Below are 14350 nucleotides of genomic sequence, written 5' to 3' on the forward strand. Positions count from 1 at the left end.
TACTCTTGGGTGTTTTTTCTCCTCCCCCCCCGTCTCCCTGAGTATTGTACGATCTGAACTTGGGGTGAATTTGCTTGGACATCCACTCCTGGTAAGATTGGCAGCTGTCTTGAATGTGAATAATCTTCCTCACTGTAGAATGATGGACTTTACAGTGGTGCCCCGCATAGCGACGATAATCAGTGCAGCCAAAATCGTCGCTATACGGATTCGTTGCTATGCGAAATAAAAAAGCCCATAGGAATGCATTAAAACCCATTTAATGCATTCCTATGGACAAAAACCTCACCTTTATGCGAAAATCCTCCATACAGCCACCATTTTCGCTGCCCGGTAAGCGAGGAATCCGGGCGAAAACACAGTGGGTGGCCATTTTGCCATCTTCTCCGCTCCAGCCCCTCCCCCTCCCCACCTCACAGCTGATCAGCGTTGATCTTAGAAGCTTCCCCAGGCTTGCCCAGCACGTAAACAGGCAGGTTTGGACAAGGGTTGGAGATACAATCCGTACACTGAACTTGAGTCTAAACCGTATGCCACCTCATGGGTACAGTGAAAAAGCAAATTGCCATAAAAAGTCAGTAGCCCTCAGAAATATTTTCAGCATTGCATTATAAAGTGGAAGGAGCCTGGTTTTCTCTGTTTCACATCCCCCTTTCTTAAAATGGGCGTGCACAGGGAAGGAGCACAGAAGGGTTTCCCCCTGATCTTGAAATTCTAATTCCTTGGTATTTCTTTCAATGTACATAGGAAAAAGGTACAGTCAGGTCAACAACCCATAAGCATCATGGAAAAACTAAGCATCATACATAGCCATTAAAATTATTTCTGCAGACACCCTTGCTTCTTGTAATGAAAAGCAATACAATCTAAGCAGGCCTGATCATGAATGAATTAGAAATGAAATTTTAGAATTATTTAGAAATATCAATAAGCACGAATATTGGAATTCTAACCCAACAGCCATTATATATCTCACCTTTCAGAAGGCATGTTGCAAAATCTCTCCCAAAGTCTCCCAGGCAACCTAGCAACTATTTTGCTTGCAATCTAAAATTTAACATTTTTCCATCCCAGTTAAGTGACACAGATTTCAGAGAACTGAACAGCCAGTTCTAAGTAACTGACATTGTGGTGAAGACACCTGTTGCTCTCACCAGTCACTTTGTCTAACAATAAACTATTTTCTGCTGTAACCTTTTCCATTATGAAAGGGAAGTGTCTGATGACATTCAAACCATATGGTCAGCATGCTATCTTCAGGAAGAGATAACCATAGCATCTGCTAAAATGCAATTAGTGCTTAGTGGTGTTACCTACTTTTTAAAAATGTCTCACATTCACAGAGTATAATATTACTTTCACACTTTCTGAAACATTAGATGTGCATTATATGCAAGCGGTTCTTCATCAGCTGAAACTAACACATATCCTATTTAATTGCACATGGAAGATACTGTTCTTTAGAAATATTTACATATATTTACGACACTATTTTTACTTCAGAAATTCAACAAAGGTTTGAACAATAAACAGAAATAAAAAGTATTTATTCATTTCCAGCATTCTGCTTCCAGCTATTTTAGGATAAAGGGAGCTTGTTCTTCAAAACTGGAAATCGTTTAGAAAGTATCAGGAGCAGCCACAACAATAGAGAAATGGGCCCTATGGCTACTAGAAGAGAGTTGGGGGTGAGGGTTTGGGGAAAAAAAGAAAGAAAGAAAGAAAGAAAGAATAATAATAATAATAATAATAATAATAATAATAATAATAATAATAATAATAATAATAATAATAATAATAATAATAATAATAATAATAATAATAATAATAATTTATTGTCATTGTAAGTATATACACATACAACGAAATTCACAGACACCCAGAGACCAGACACATGCACACACATAAAATTCCCCAAACACTCCCCACTCACTAAAAGTCCCCCACTAAAAATACAGACATCTACACCACAGGCCAAGTAACACAGTCCAACTAATTATTCACTACTGGAAAGAAAGAAAGAACGAAAGAAAATACATTTGCAGCATGCTCCTCCAAATTCTGGAGAATTACATGTGTCTGTTCATCTCTGTGAAGCTGAAAACTGTATAACTATGTAAAGTACTGTAGTTGCAAACCATCTTAAAATACCAAAGAAACTATTAGAACAGTTGAGAAGGATAAATTACAAATGCTTTTTTCTTAGAAACAAAGAAACCAGCAGAAAGGAGGTCTGGCTGTAATTCTCAAAGGAGTGCATTTAATAGTTTGTGAGTCACACAGGAGAGGAGGAAAAGCCCTCTCTCATGCACTCATCAAGCAGGCCTCCTCAAGGAATGGTATTAGCAAGAGGGCTTCTCCTGTACTCCTCATAACTAGGTAGGTTTGTACTGTCAAGCCTTAAAGCCACTTAGGTCTTTATAGATTGCACTTCTTAAATCAAATACTAAAACAGCTGCTAAATCTTGCAAGTTTTCCAGTATGAGAATAATGTGATCTCAGTTCCATGTACCAGTCAGAAGCTAGCTGCCACATTTGCACCAAGTGAGGCTTCCAGACACTCTTCAAGATCTGCCCACATTGCAGTAGCCAAGATGGTTGTATTGTGATTAAGGTATATATAGCTTTTACCTGAGCTGGCTGGATAGCTCAGTGAGTTAGGAATCTGGCTGCAGAACCAGAGGTTGGGAGTTCAGTTCCTCACTGTGCATCCCAGAAGAGCCGGCTTATGTGGTCTTGAGCAAGCTTCACAGTCCCACGACACTGTGTCTTCCAGTGATTCACAAATGTTGTGTTTGGTCACAATATAATATCACAAGAATATGCCACTGTATGTATGTATGTATGTATGTATGTATGTATGTATGTATGTATGTATGTATGTATGTATGTATGTATGTATGTATGTATGTATTAAACCCACTCCCTCACTCACTCACTTATGCAATTTATCTGAAATCCAGTAACAGATGCTCTCAAGCAAGTAGGTTCTCTGATAAGAAACTTTTTAATGTGATTGGGAGAAATACAATACTTCTTTGCAGGGAGTTTCTGAAGCCTCTACAGCAGTGTTTCCCAGCCTTGAGAAACCCGGGTGTTCTTGGACTGCAACTCCCAGGAACCCCAGACAGCATAACTGGTGGTGAAGACTTCTGGGAATTGCAGTCCAGGAACACCTGGGTTACCAAAGGTTGAGAAGCACAGCTGTAGAGCTTTGGGCCTAAGGAAGATGGAGAAGGTGGTTGCTTTGCAAGTATTTATATCAGAAGTATACAAAACCTGCTGGCCCTTTTTTTTTTTTGGCTTGGTACGGGCACAAAAATCATAACCCTTTTTGGGAAGCATGATGAGGCTCAACCATCACCACCCCAAGACCCAAGCAGAAATAATCATAATCCACATTAAATGGAATGTCATATCACTGCAAAGTGAATGCTTATCTCTTATTCTGGGAGAACAGTGAACAGCTAACAACTACCAAAGGTATATTTGCCTGAGGTTATTCATGCCTAAAAGCCGTACAGTGGTGGAGTTCCTAAATAACTTGTTGAACCTTTATCGTTATTGGTACTACTATGTATAATTTAATATTTATTTAGCTTCTTTCTCTTGTACAAAACCAAATAGCCAGGAATAGGCACATCTGGAAAAGCTTGGCCATACTGGATATCTGCACAGTAAAGATCTCTACATTGGTGATTTATTACTAAAAGCAGTGTAGCTTTATTTAACCTGCACTATTCATTACACAATGAAAATATTACAATAATCCATAATATTAAGAAACTAGAAAGAAACAACATTCTAATCTGGTTAAACTACCATTGACCCTTGAAGGGGAAAAAAAAAACCCAGCCTCATGCACTGTTGTTCCTTTTTGTATACACATGTCTCTGTGTTATGTGTGTTGCAAAAAATAATTTCTTCAGTGGGATTTAAACCACTGAAGTAACTTGTTACCAGTAAACACGTATATACAAGTATGTGCTTTGTTCAAGACTGAGGGTATAACTGCATTACAACACAATGCTAAATCAAAGGTGTGCTAGCTGTAGAGTTCTTGGAACAGACAGCAGCCTCTTCTGCTGGCATAAATCCCACAAACTCAATCCTACCAGCTCAACATTATTTCAGTAAAGTTCAGTAAACCGAGTGAGGGAACGCTCAAATGCCTGGGGACACCAGCCAAATAATATTTATATTGATTTCACCTTCCTGTTTAAGATAGCTGTCAACCTATAACACTGAGTCAAAACTGCACTTAGAAAAGTGAATTGGGATATGAATCTCAGCGACTCTTGCCTTCAGCAAGAAACCAAGAAAAAAAAAATCCTCTTTTCTTCCCATAGAGAGATTTATCTGAACAAGACTTCTTTCCCCTGGGAAATCTTGTTGAAAATCTCACAGGATCTTGCAAACAGTCTGAAAATAATTTCTTTTTGAAGGAACACCAGTCTGTGAAGAATATCTTTCCTACACAGGATTCTCCTGAAAGAACACTGAACTGTGCCAGGTTTGGTGGTTGCTATGCAGCATAGCATCTTTCCTGTGCAGGCTCACCAGAAAGGTGCAGATTTTGGCAGATTCTAAGGGAGAAGCTGTACTGGGATACAATCTCAAAAATGACAGAATGATTTCAATACGAATCCAAGGGAGACCTTTCAACATCACAGTAATCCAAGTTTATGCACCAACCACTGATGCTGAAGAGGCTGAAATTGACCAATTCTATGAAGATTTACAACACCTTCTAGGACTGACACCAAAGAAAGATGTTCTTCTCCTTATAGGGGACTGGAATGCTAAAGTAGGGAGTCGAGAGATAAAAGGAACAACAGGTATGTTTGGCCTTGGATTCAAAACAAAGCAGGGCAAAGGCTAATAGAGTTTTGTCAAGAGAACAAGCTGGTCATCACAAACACTCTTTTCCAACAAGAGGTGACTCTGCACATCGACATCACCAGATGGGCAATACCGAAATCAGATTGATTATATTCTCTGCAGCCAAAGATGGAGAAGCTCTATACAGTCAGCAAAAACAAGACCTGGAGCTGATTGTGGCTCTGATCATCAGCTTCTTATAGCAAAACTCAAGCTTAAACTGAAGAGAGTAGGAAAAACCACTGGGCTAATCAGGTATAATCTAAACCAAATCCCTTATGAATACACAGTGGAACTGAAGAACAGATTTAAGGAACTCGATTTGGTGGCCAGAGTGCCTGAAGAACTATGGATGGAGGCCCGTAACACTGTACAGGAGGAAGCATCCCAAAGAAAAGGAAATGCAAGAAAGCAAAGTGGCTGTCCAACGAGGCCTTACAAGTAGCAGAGAAGAGAATGGAAATAAAATGCAAGGGAAATAGGGAAAATTACATGCCTGAAGAACTATGGATGCAGGCCCGTAACATTGTACAGGAGGAAGCATCCCAAAGAAAAGGAAATGCAAGAAAGCAAAGTGGCTGTCCAACGAGGCCTTACAAGTAGCAGAGAAGAGAATGGAAATAAAATGCAAGGGAAATAGGGAAAGTTACAGAAAACTGAATGCTTACTTCTAAAGAATAGCAAGGACAGACAAGAGGGCCATCTTAAATGAACCGTGGAAAGAAATAGAGGAAAATAATAGAAAGCGGAAAACCATATATTTTTTCAAGAAAATCGGAGATATTAAAGGAACATTTGGTGAAATGGTAGGGACCTAACAGAAGCAGAAGATATCAAGAAGAGATGGCAAGAATACACAGAGAAATTATACCAGAAAGATTTGGATATCCCGGATAACCCAGATAATGTGGTTGCTGACCTTGAGCCAGACATCCTGGAGAGTGAAGTCAAGTAGGCCTTGGAAAGCCTGGCTAACAATAAGGCCAGTGGAGGTGATGGCATTCCAGTTGAACTATTTAAAATCTTAAGGTGCTACACTCAATATGCCAGCAAGTTTGGAAAACACAGCAGTGGCCAGAGGATTGGAAAAGATCAGTCTGCATCCCAATCCCAAAGAAGGGCAGTGCCAAAGAATACTCCAACTACTTTACACTTGCACTCATTTCACACACTAGCAAGGTTATGCTCAAAATCCTACAAGGTAGGCTTCAGCAGTATGTTCAACCTAGTTACTTCTCCCTGCCCCTGCCTGCTTGCTCTAGGAGTTTGCTGGAGAAAAAGCTTTTTTTTTGTTGTTCATTCTTTCTCTGGTTGAGAATATTTATGTCATAGCTATTTGCACACAGACAGAAAACTTTTCTTTCTCTGCAGCAACATTTTGCAACATGAAAAAAACCTGCAGAAGATACTGGGAATCTGGTGGTCTGTTAAAAAACAACAACAACACACCCTGTTTTGCAGCATTATCACATTTGCTGTGCGGAATGGCATGTTGCCCACATAACATTCATCTAGAAATGGCAGAAGAAACATTAAGCTGGCCTGGGTGGTTATAATTCTTATGTAGAAGAACATCTTGTCTAAGCACAATTCAGTTTAGGCAGGTGGTGGAAGAAATATTAAGCTGGATTGTTACAATCCCTGAGCAGAGTGGCAACTTTCCAATGCAGGATTTACCCAAAAGTGCATTGAGCTGCTCAGATTTTAGCAGTTTCTTGTCCAGAACAATGAACAAAAAATTGAGGGTCCTGATTTCATGGGAAGCTAGGAAATCTCAGGGAAAGCAAAGAGTCTGCGTATGGTGGGACTCAGATCTGCAGGAGAAATTTCATGAGTACTCTTCATATTCCTACAATTATTTGGTTGGCCAACTATATATAACAGATGGCTCATCAACAGAGTAGGAAATTCCTTGAGCATGGACAATATTTGATTGTAACAGCAGGAGTTTTCACACCTCATGTAGTCTGCAAATTGGCTTGTTTTTGTTGTGATTGGTCACTGGGAAACAAGCACAGGTTTTGCTTCTAAGTATGGCTGTTCAGTCCTACTTAGGTCTCCTGGTTTCCATTGAAGGCCTACTTGTAACATATAGTATGGCTCTTCCTTACACAGGAACTCAAACCTTGTGGGTAGCCAGCATTAATCTCATAATGTGTGCACTGAAAAAAGATTATTTCTGACATTCCAACTTAAAGACACATGCTAATGAAAACGTACAACAACAGAACAAGACTTGATATTTCACAGATTTCCCCTTATTGAGTTTGTGTGGTTTAGTAATTATTGTTTTTATTTTGAGAAATCCACTCTGCTTGATTTTTTTTTTCCACAGAAGCCATTTAGAATCAGGCATTTTAAAGTACAGAGGCCTGTAGTGACCCAGACATTAGGTCATTAAATTGCACTTTACTGAGCTTTCTTCCCAAACAAGTCATGAAATGAGAATTTTTATAGGAAGTCTAAGTAGCATGAGAAAGCCAGGACTGTTTACAATATTCATGGAGAAAAGAAGCAGCAAAGTTACCTGCTACCACTGGAGATTTTCTGTCATCTAGAAGTTGAATAGAAGTACTTGCTGTCACCACATTGCTTTTGTTTGCTTTCCCTGTAATTTGGAAATAAATAACCATTCAATCAAGGTTCTAATGCAGTACTCTTTATTTTGACAATGGTTGACATTTGGTCACAGCAGCAGAGGAATCACAAACTGTTCTCATGACCAAAAATCAGAGTGACCATGAATGGCTGAAATATCAAGCCTCATATCTACACAATGCCTCAGAAGAATCTAGGTTGATTTAAGCAATAATACTCGCAGGATCAGTGAAATCAAGCATTTTGTAATAGTTACATGTTGAGATTAGGGAGAGCTGGTTTCATATTCTGACTCATTTGTAAAGCTTGCTCTGTAAATTCATGTCATTCACCATCTTTCAATCTAGCTTACTTTACAGGGTTATTGCTAAGGGCTAATGAAAACTGCAGGACATATGACCACAGGCTGTTCAGAACATGAGTGAGGAATATGTGACCCTCCATGTGGTGCTGGACTGGAAATGTCCTCAGCAAATATATCAATACCTATCATCTCACAGTTGATGGTGGAAGCTGCAGTCACAACATATCTGGAGATCCAACTTCCTGTCTTAAAATTATATAAACTAATACAGTATATAAATACTAGGAATGTGGCATTCAAATCTTTGGGCCTTCAGTTCCCAGAATTCTCCACTCTGGGAGTTCTACCTGACAGACCCACACCAACAGATAGTGTGGCTCACCTAGAAAAAGGCCAAGCCCAAAGACTTCATGGCCTAGTTTCCTGTTCAAAAAGAAAGCTGCCCCAGTGCTTGCTGGGAGTTCTTCCTGCTGGGTCTTTCTCCAGGTGAGCCACATTTAAACATATATGTGTGGTTCTGTCAAGCTGAGCTCCTATCGGACTGAAGTCGAAAAAATCTGAATGGCACATTCTTAACAAATACATTTTCTTCGAAGTCTCTAATGCACTACTCCTAAGAGCAAACTATATAAAATCTTAATGGTAAGATTGCAATCGGAGGGCAAGGTTTTTTTTTTTTTTAATCTTTATGTGGTCACAGTTGTTATTATTATTTTTCCCCCTCTGGCAACTTCTATATACAATTTTTATAAACATCCAGGAGAGAAAAGTATGAAATCTGCATCTTTTCTGGAGGTTACTATTGTGTTACTAATTTTTACACTGGTTGAGAAAGGAGACATACAATCGAAACGCCACCTAAGTGTGTGAACAGCCCATAATTCAGTGGTTCCCAACCTTGGGTAACCCAAGTGTTCTTGGACGGCAGCTCCCAGAAGCCTTCACCACCAGTTGTGCTGGCCAGGATTTCTGGGGGTTGTAGTCCAAGAACACTTGGAAAGCCAAGGTTGGCAACCCAAGGTTGGGAGCCACTGGCCTACATGATTACCATTGCATACATTGGTATGTCAACAGTGATTCTGGACCTCTGTCCTAATTGCATTTATGTAATTACATCAGGCTGGACTTTAACTCTGATTCCATATACGCTGGACCATTTTCAGCATATGTATTCACACAGCAATTAAAACATTTTAGAAATCATCAATATAATATAAACACGTTATGATATAAAAAAGAAACATTGGCCACAATGTTAGCGAAAATTTACAGGGCAGAAACAGATGATGTCATCTGCTTCTGCCAGGAAAACTTAATTAAAATTAATTAAAAGCTTGCTATTGCCCTGTTTTAGGTTCTGAAGCTACTGAGAGCTCCCTTTTGCCCTGAGGAAGCCTGGGGAACCTCTGGACAGGGAGACCCTGTAAGTGGCAAAAATCATCCCCGGATCACAGCCAGCACTCCCAATCCTGGCAGCAGTGACCCGGCAGTGATTTTTGGCAATTAAAGGCTTGATCCTCCTAGCAGAATAGAGCCTTAAGGAGCTTTGGAAACTGAATCAAGGGGATATGAAGTTTTAAATTAATTTTAATTAAATTTTACCACCCGAAGCAGATGACATCATCAACTTCTGCTATGTAAATTTACACCACCAAGATTTTTGACCACTGTATATCAACTTTATGTTGACAGAGTGATTTGAAAACAAAGGTTTTTGTCAGCTGGGAATAAAAGCGTGACTCCATGACAGACCTGTACTGAATGGAATGGAGTAAACAAAACTTCCAGGGATCTGTTCAGCAGCTCTTCTGTACCACAATGGGAAATGATCAGCATTAAAAATATTCTCCTTGTCTTCAGCTGTCAAGAAGTCTCTTGAAACAGAAGGAAACATAAGATGTTTGCTGTTTTTAATCCCTGGGTGATTGTTTTATTTGAACTTGAATTCTCCCCAATTAATTCACCTACAATGAGCGCCATAATTTTTAACACAATATTAGTTATCAATTAAGACTTGTAGCATTCTCCTGTGCTTTCAGTACATTCCCAGACAGAATCTACTTAATAATAAAGGTGCTAATAAAGATGCTCCATTGAGGGGAATACGGTGCAGAGGTACAGGAAATGTTCCCGAGCTAATGTTTTTCAGGTACTTGAGTGATTTTGCTTCTCAAAGCATTCTGGCTAGAATCCAAAAGAAAGTTCGATCAGTTCCAGGTGCCCAGGGAAGTTTCAGCTTGTCCTTCTGCAAAATTCCTCCAAGCCACATGGCAAACTGAGGAGCTTTCAAAAGCACTAGGGGTCTAAGGAGCTTCTTTCTTTCTTTCTTTCTTTCTTTCTTTCTTTCTTTCTTTCTTTCTTTCTTTCTTTCTTTCTTTCTTTCTTTCTTTCTTTCTTTCTTTCTTTCTTTCTTCCTTCCTTCCTTCCTTCCTTCCTTCCTTCCTTCCTTCCTTCCTTCCTTCCTTCCTTCCTTCCTTCCTTCCTTCCTTCTTTCTTTCTTTCTTTCTTTCTTTCTTTCTTTCTTTCTTTCTTTCTTTCTTTCTTTCTTTCTTTCTTTCTTTCTTTCTTTCTTTCTTTCTTTCTTTCTTTCTACAACCATGGAACATGCCTTAAAGTAACCCTTTGGATTCTGGCCAATCTGAAGTAAGATGTTATGTTTCAGCTAGCTGGCTATGATGGATGGCGTGCAACTATGTAACCATTTGCCTTGGGGGATGCAAAGTGAGTTGAGTTGGGGGAAAACCAACAAAAACGAGGATGTTAAATTGCTTTTAGGAAGCCCATAAGCTGCAAAAAAACCTGCTGTAACAGATTTGCAAATAATCTGTTAATGGGCAGGTAGAATCCACATGCACTTGAATGAATGACATGTATGTACAAGTATCCCAAAGTTAGTTCCCTCTGAAAATAACTGCATTGGATTGAATGCAATCATCTCTCCTGTGAGACAGACTATTTTCTGCAATATATTGCTATACAGTGGTGCCCCACTACACGATTACCTCACAAAATGACAAATCCGCATGACAATGCTTTTTTGCAATCGTTATAGCACTTCGCAAAACAGTGTTTCCTATGGGCGATTTTCGCTATATGATGTTTTGGGCCGTGCTTTGCAAGACGACGATTTTAACAGCTGATCGGCGCTTCGCAAAACGGGTGTTTTTGGGACCGATGCTTTGCAAGACAGCAATTTAAACAGCTGATCGGTGCTTCACAAAGTGGCTTCCCTATGGGCGATTTTCGCAAAACGATGATTTGTCCCCACTGGAACGCATTAAATGGATTTCAATGCATCCCAATGGGGAATGGCATTTCGAAGACAGCAATTTCAATGGAACGGATTAACATCCTCTTGCAGGGCACCACTGTATACAAAATTGAGAACTATGTCATCATTTTGTCAAGGGAGTGCGCCCTTTTTCAGTTGCTGGTGACCCCAGCATTGCTTCAAGTGGAGTGATCCAGGCTGGGCTACCTTTGATCTTGCAAGTTACAGCATCCTTCCTCTTTTACTCCCCTAAGGCATGCCTTGAGACATGGAAAGGAGGAGGAAGAAGTGAGAAAGTTATTATTTGAAAATGTACACAAAAACCACAGTGTACAATTATAAACTGTGTATAGATATGTTTTACTCAGTGGAAATATGTTTTCTTTGGCAAAATGTGAAAAAAGAGGCAGTTTTTTTTTCTCCTGTGAAAACAAATTTGTATGGAAGGAGCAAAGAAGTAGGCTTGTAGGCAGCAGAAGGTGGAAATGTCTGGACTCATTCTTGACCTAGAGGCAGCTCATTTTTCAAGTGCGTTTGTTGGGTGGAGGTTATACCAATTTTCAGGATGAGGCGCCCCTTGCTTCTGTTAGGCAACATGACCCATCTCCCCATTCTCCCGACACACAGACTTCTCCCAGACCTTTTGCCTCATTGATACGTGAGGAGAGGCAGGGAGAAATATATAAGGATTTCCTGCTTCTGGGCAAGTGGGATATGTTTGATTTTAATAAGTAAAATGTTAAGGGCATTAAATACTTGACAAGGCAGCCTGATCCTTAATCATTCTTCTGTTTATTTATTTATTTAAAATATTTATATGTGGCTTTTCTCCTCAAGGATCCTAGGAAGCTTACAGTATTAAAAGAAACACAGTTAAAATACAACCTGTGGTATTGCTATTTATAGTTTTATTCATTATATCCAAAATTTTCCCCACTTATCACAGGCAGTTTACAAAATGGTTAAAAATGGATACAGCTAAAAATGCAATGGCTGAAATCCAGTAGTAAATTACAACCAGAGTAGGCCCATTGAATCAGTGTAGATCTGGTGAGCCAACTCCTCTATATATTCTCCTGATTTAATGAACCTATTGCAGTTGTGACTGCCTACAGGATTTTAGCCAATGGATTTTAGTCAATTAAACATGCTATAAGTGCAAGACAGCCACTGAATTAAAATAATGTAAAGCACTTCACAGGCAAATGAGAAAAAGGAAACATAAAAATTAGAGCATCCTCCATTAACCCTTTCTTCTTTGTAGTCTGTTCAGCTGCCAGAAACCCACCTAAAGATAAACTACTTCCAGAAAAACAACAGTCAAGAGTCCAGCCTTGTCTCCCTGCATTGTTTGGGGAGCAGCCACTAAAAAGGCCCTCTCTCATGTTTGGAGTTCAGAAAAGTGTTGATTTTCAAATTAATAAACATAGAGCAGTTCTGTTGATGCATTTCCTATGGGAAACCTAATCTGGTCCTTGTTCAACCAACAGAGAATTGGTTTAAGTACTTTTGTTTGTTTGTTCTTTTGTTTGTTCTTTTGTCACATATACATTTAAATACTGACACCAGGATCTATAAATATGATAACCAATGGCTAGTCTAAGACAGGTATCAGGTGTTCATTTCACAAAACGAAATGAGAAAGATACAGAAATGACTAATCAGATAATGGTCTACGGGAATTCTACCATGTTTCTAAATGGTATAGTTAGAAAAAAAAATTAAAAATGTGTCTACACAATGTTGAACATGAACTGGAATGTTCAGGATCATAGAATGATTAATGGCCTATAAGGCCATCCAGTTCAACCCCCTGCTGAATGCAGGAATCCAAATCCAAATATATCTGACAAATAGTTGACTATTCTTCTCTTGAAGATCTCCAGCGTTGGAGCACTCACCATCTCCCAAGGTAATTGGTTCTATTGTTGTACTGCTCTAACAGTTAAGATGTTCTTCTTGGCATTCAGCCTAAATTTGGTTTCCTGTCACTTGAACCCATTATTGAGTCCTGCACTCTGGGATAAGCGAAAACAGATCCTGCCCCTCTTCTGTATGACAGCCTTTCAAGTATTTTAAAAGTCCTATCATATCAATTGGCAGCAGCTGGAGAGAAGGAATGTTTTACACTTTTTTCCTTTTCAATGTTTTGGAGGTCCCTCCCATGTCATTCCCTTACATAGCCATACCACTTACTGATTAGTTAGTTGTTCTGGCCCCACAAACAAATTGACACGAGAAAGACCCGTCCGAGTTCCCAGGAAGGCAACTTCTACTCCTTTGTCAGAATTCCTGAAACAAGCCATAAGTATGGAATAATGAGAACATAAGAAGAGCCCTGCTGAATTAGACCCCTAAGGCCTGTCTAGCCATGTATTCTCTTCCTTGAGTGGTTTATTCAGATCCTTCTGGCAAGCTGAGAAGCTGGAGATGAGTGCCACAGCACCTTGCTACTTGTGTTCCCCAGCCTAGCAGGGGGTAATATGCAGCTACTCTGAGTAGTAAGGAGTGATAGCTTCATCCTACATGAAGTAAATAAGATTGCTGAATGCTTATGCTGAGGCAGAGTATCCTTATTGGGAGAAAGGCGGCCAATATATAGAGTACTTAGTGCTGGAATGCTACAATAGTAGAACTATGCACAGTAGAGGCCATTATTTTAAGAATATTATTCTAATTTTTATTCCCTTACAGAAGTGCCAAAATAGTCATTCTTCAATTTCTGAACAGAGATTATACTTAGCAGATTTTCTTTTTAAAAATATATATAACATGATATTCATGTCAGGAGCCAAACATTTCAAAAATGCCAGAAAAACATTGGACCAGAGTTTCTAAGGGCTTGACTTTGGTCTAACACAGGTAGAACTGCAGCAGGTAAGCCTAGGATATTTCCCTCGTTAGGCACAGATGAGAGTGCAGATCAGTATAGGACACTGACCTCTAATATAAGAAGCTAAGCAGAAGTGGCTGGGTTAGTACCAGTCAGTAGAGACCACTGGGCATCTTCAAGTAGGACTAGGAAAGAATCCTGTCTAAAACTCTGGGCAGCCATTGCCACCCCAAGTTGAAATCACTGGGCTAGTGGAGCAGTTCCCTGCCTCAGTACAAGGCAGCTGGCAAAGGATCCACAATGGAAAAGAGTCAGCACATGGTCAATGTTAACCATGTTTTGTTTCAGAGCTTGTTAAGATTTCCTATTTGCACAGCAAGTGCAAGATTGCAAGCAATAACTTTACTAAGGTCTGCTTTGGCAGAAGAAAAGAGGATGCAGAATCTTAAATTTATCCATACAA

At 39.5% G+C, this 14350-nt stretch overlaps 1 protein-coding gene across 5 annotated transcripts in view; it reads right to left on the bottom strand.

The window, feature by feature from the left end:
- CACNA2D3 (calcium voltage-gated channel auxiliary subunit alpha2delta 3) overlaps window positions 1-14350 on the bottom strand; it is a 648666-nt gene that overhangs the window by 95924 nt on the left and 538392 nt on the right. For all 5 annotated transcript variants that reach the window (XM_072989633.2, XM_072989631.2, XM_072989630.2 and 2 more), the window contains 3 exons: window positions 13251-13346; window positions 9536-9657; window positions 7409-7489 (listed from right to left, as the gene is read on the bottom strand). In XM_072989633.2, the coding sequence (XP_072845734.2) occupies window positions 7409-7489; window positions 9536-9657; window positions 13251-13346 (299 nt within the window). The remainder of the gene's footprint in view (window positions 1-7408; window positions 7490-9535; window positions 9658-13250; window positions 13347-14350) is intronic.

Source organism: Pogona vitticeps, chromosome 2 (assembly GCF_051106095.1).
Source record: "Pogona vitticeps strain Pit_001003342236 chromosome 2, PviZW2.1, whole genome shotgun sequence".
Taxonomy (NCBI): Eukaryota; Metazoa; Chordata; class Lepidosauria; order Squamata; family Agamidae; genus Pogona; species Pogona vitticeps.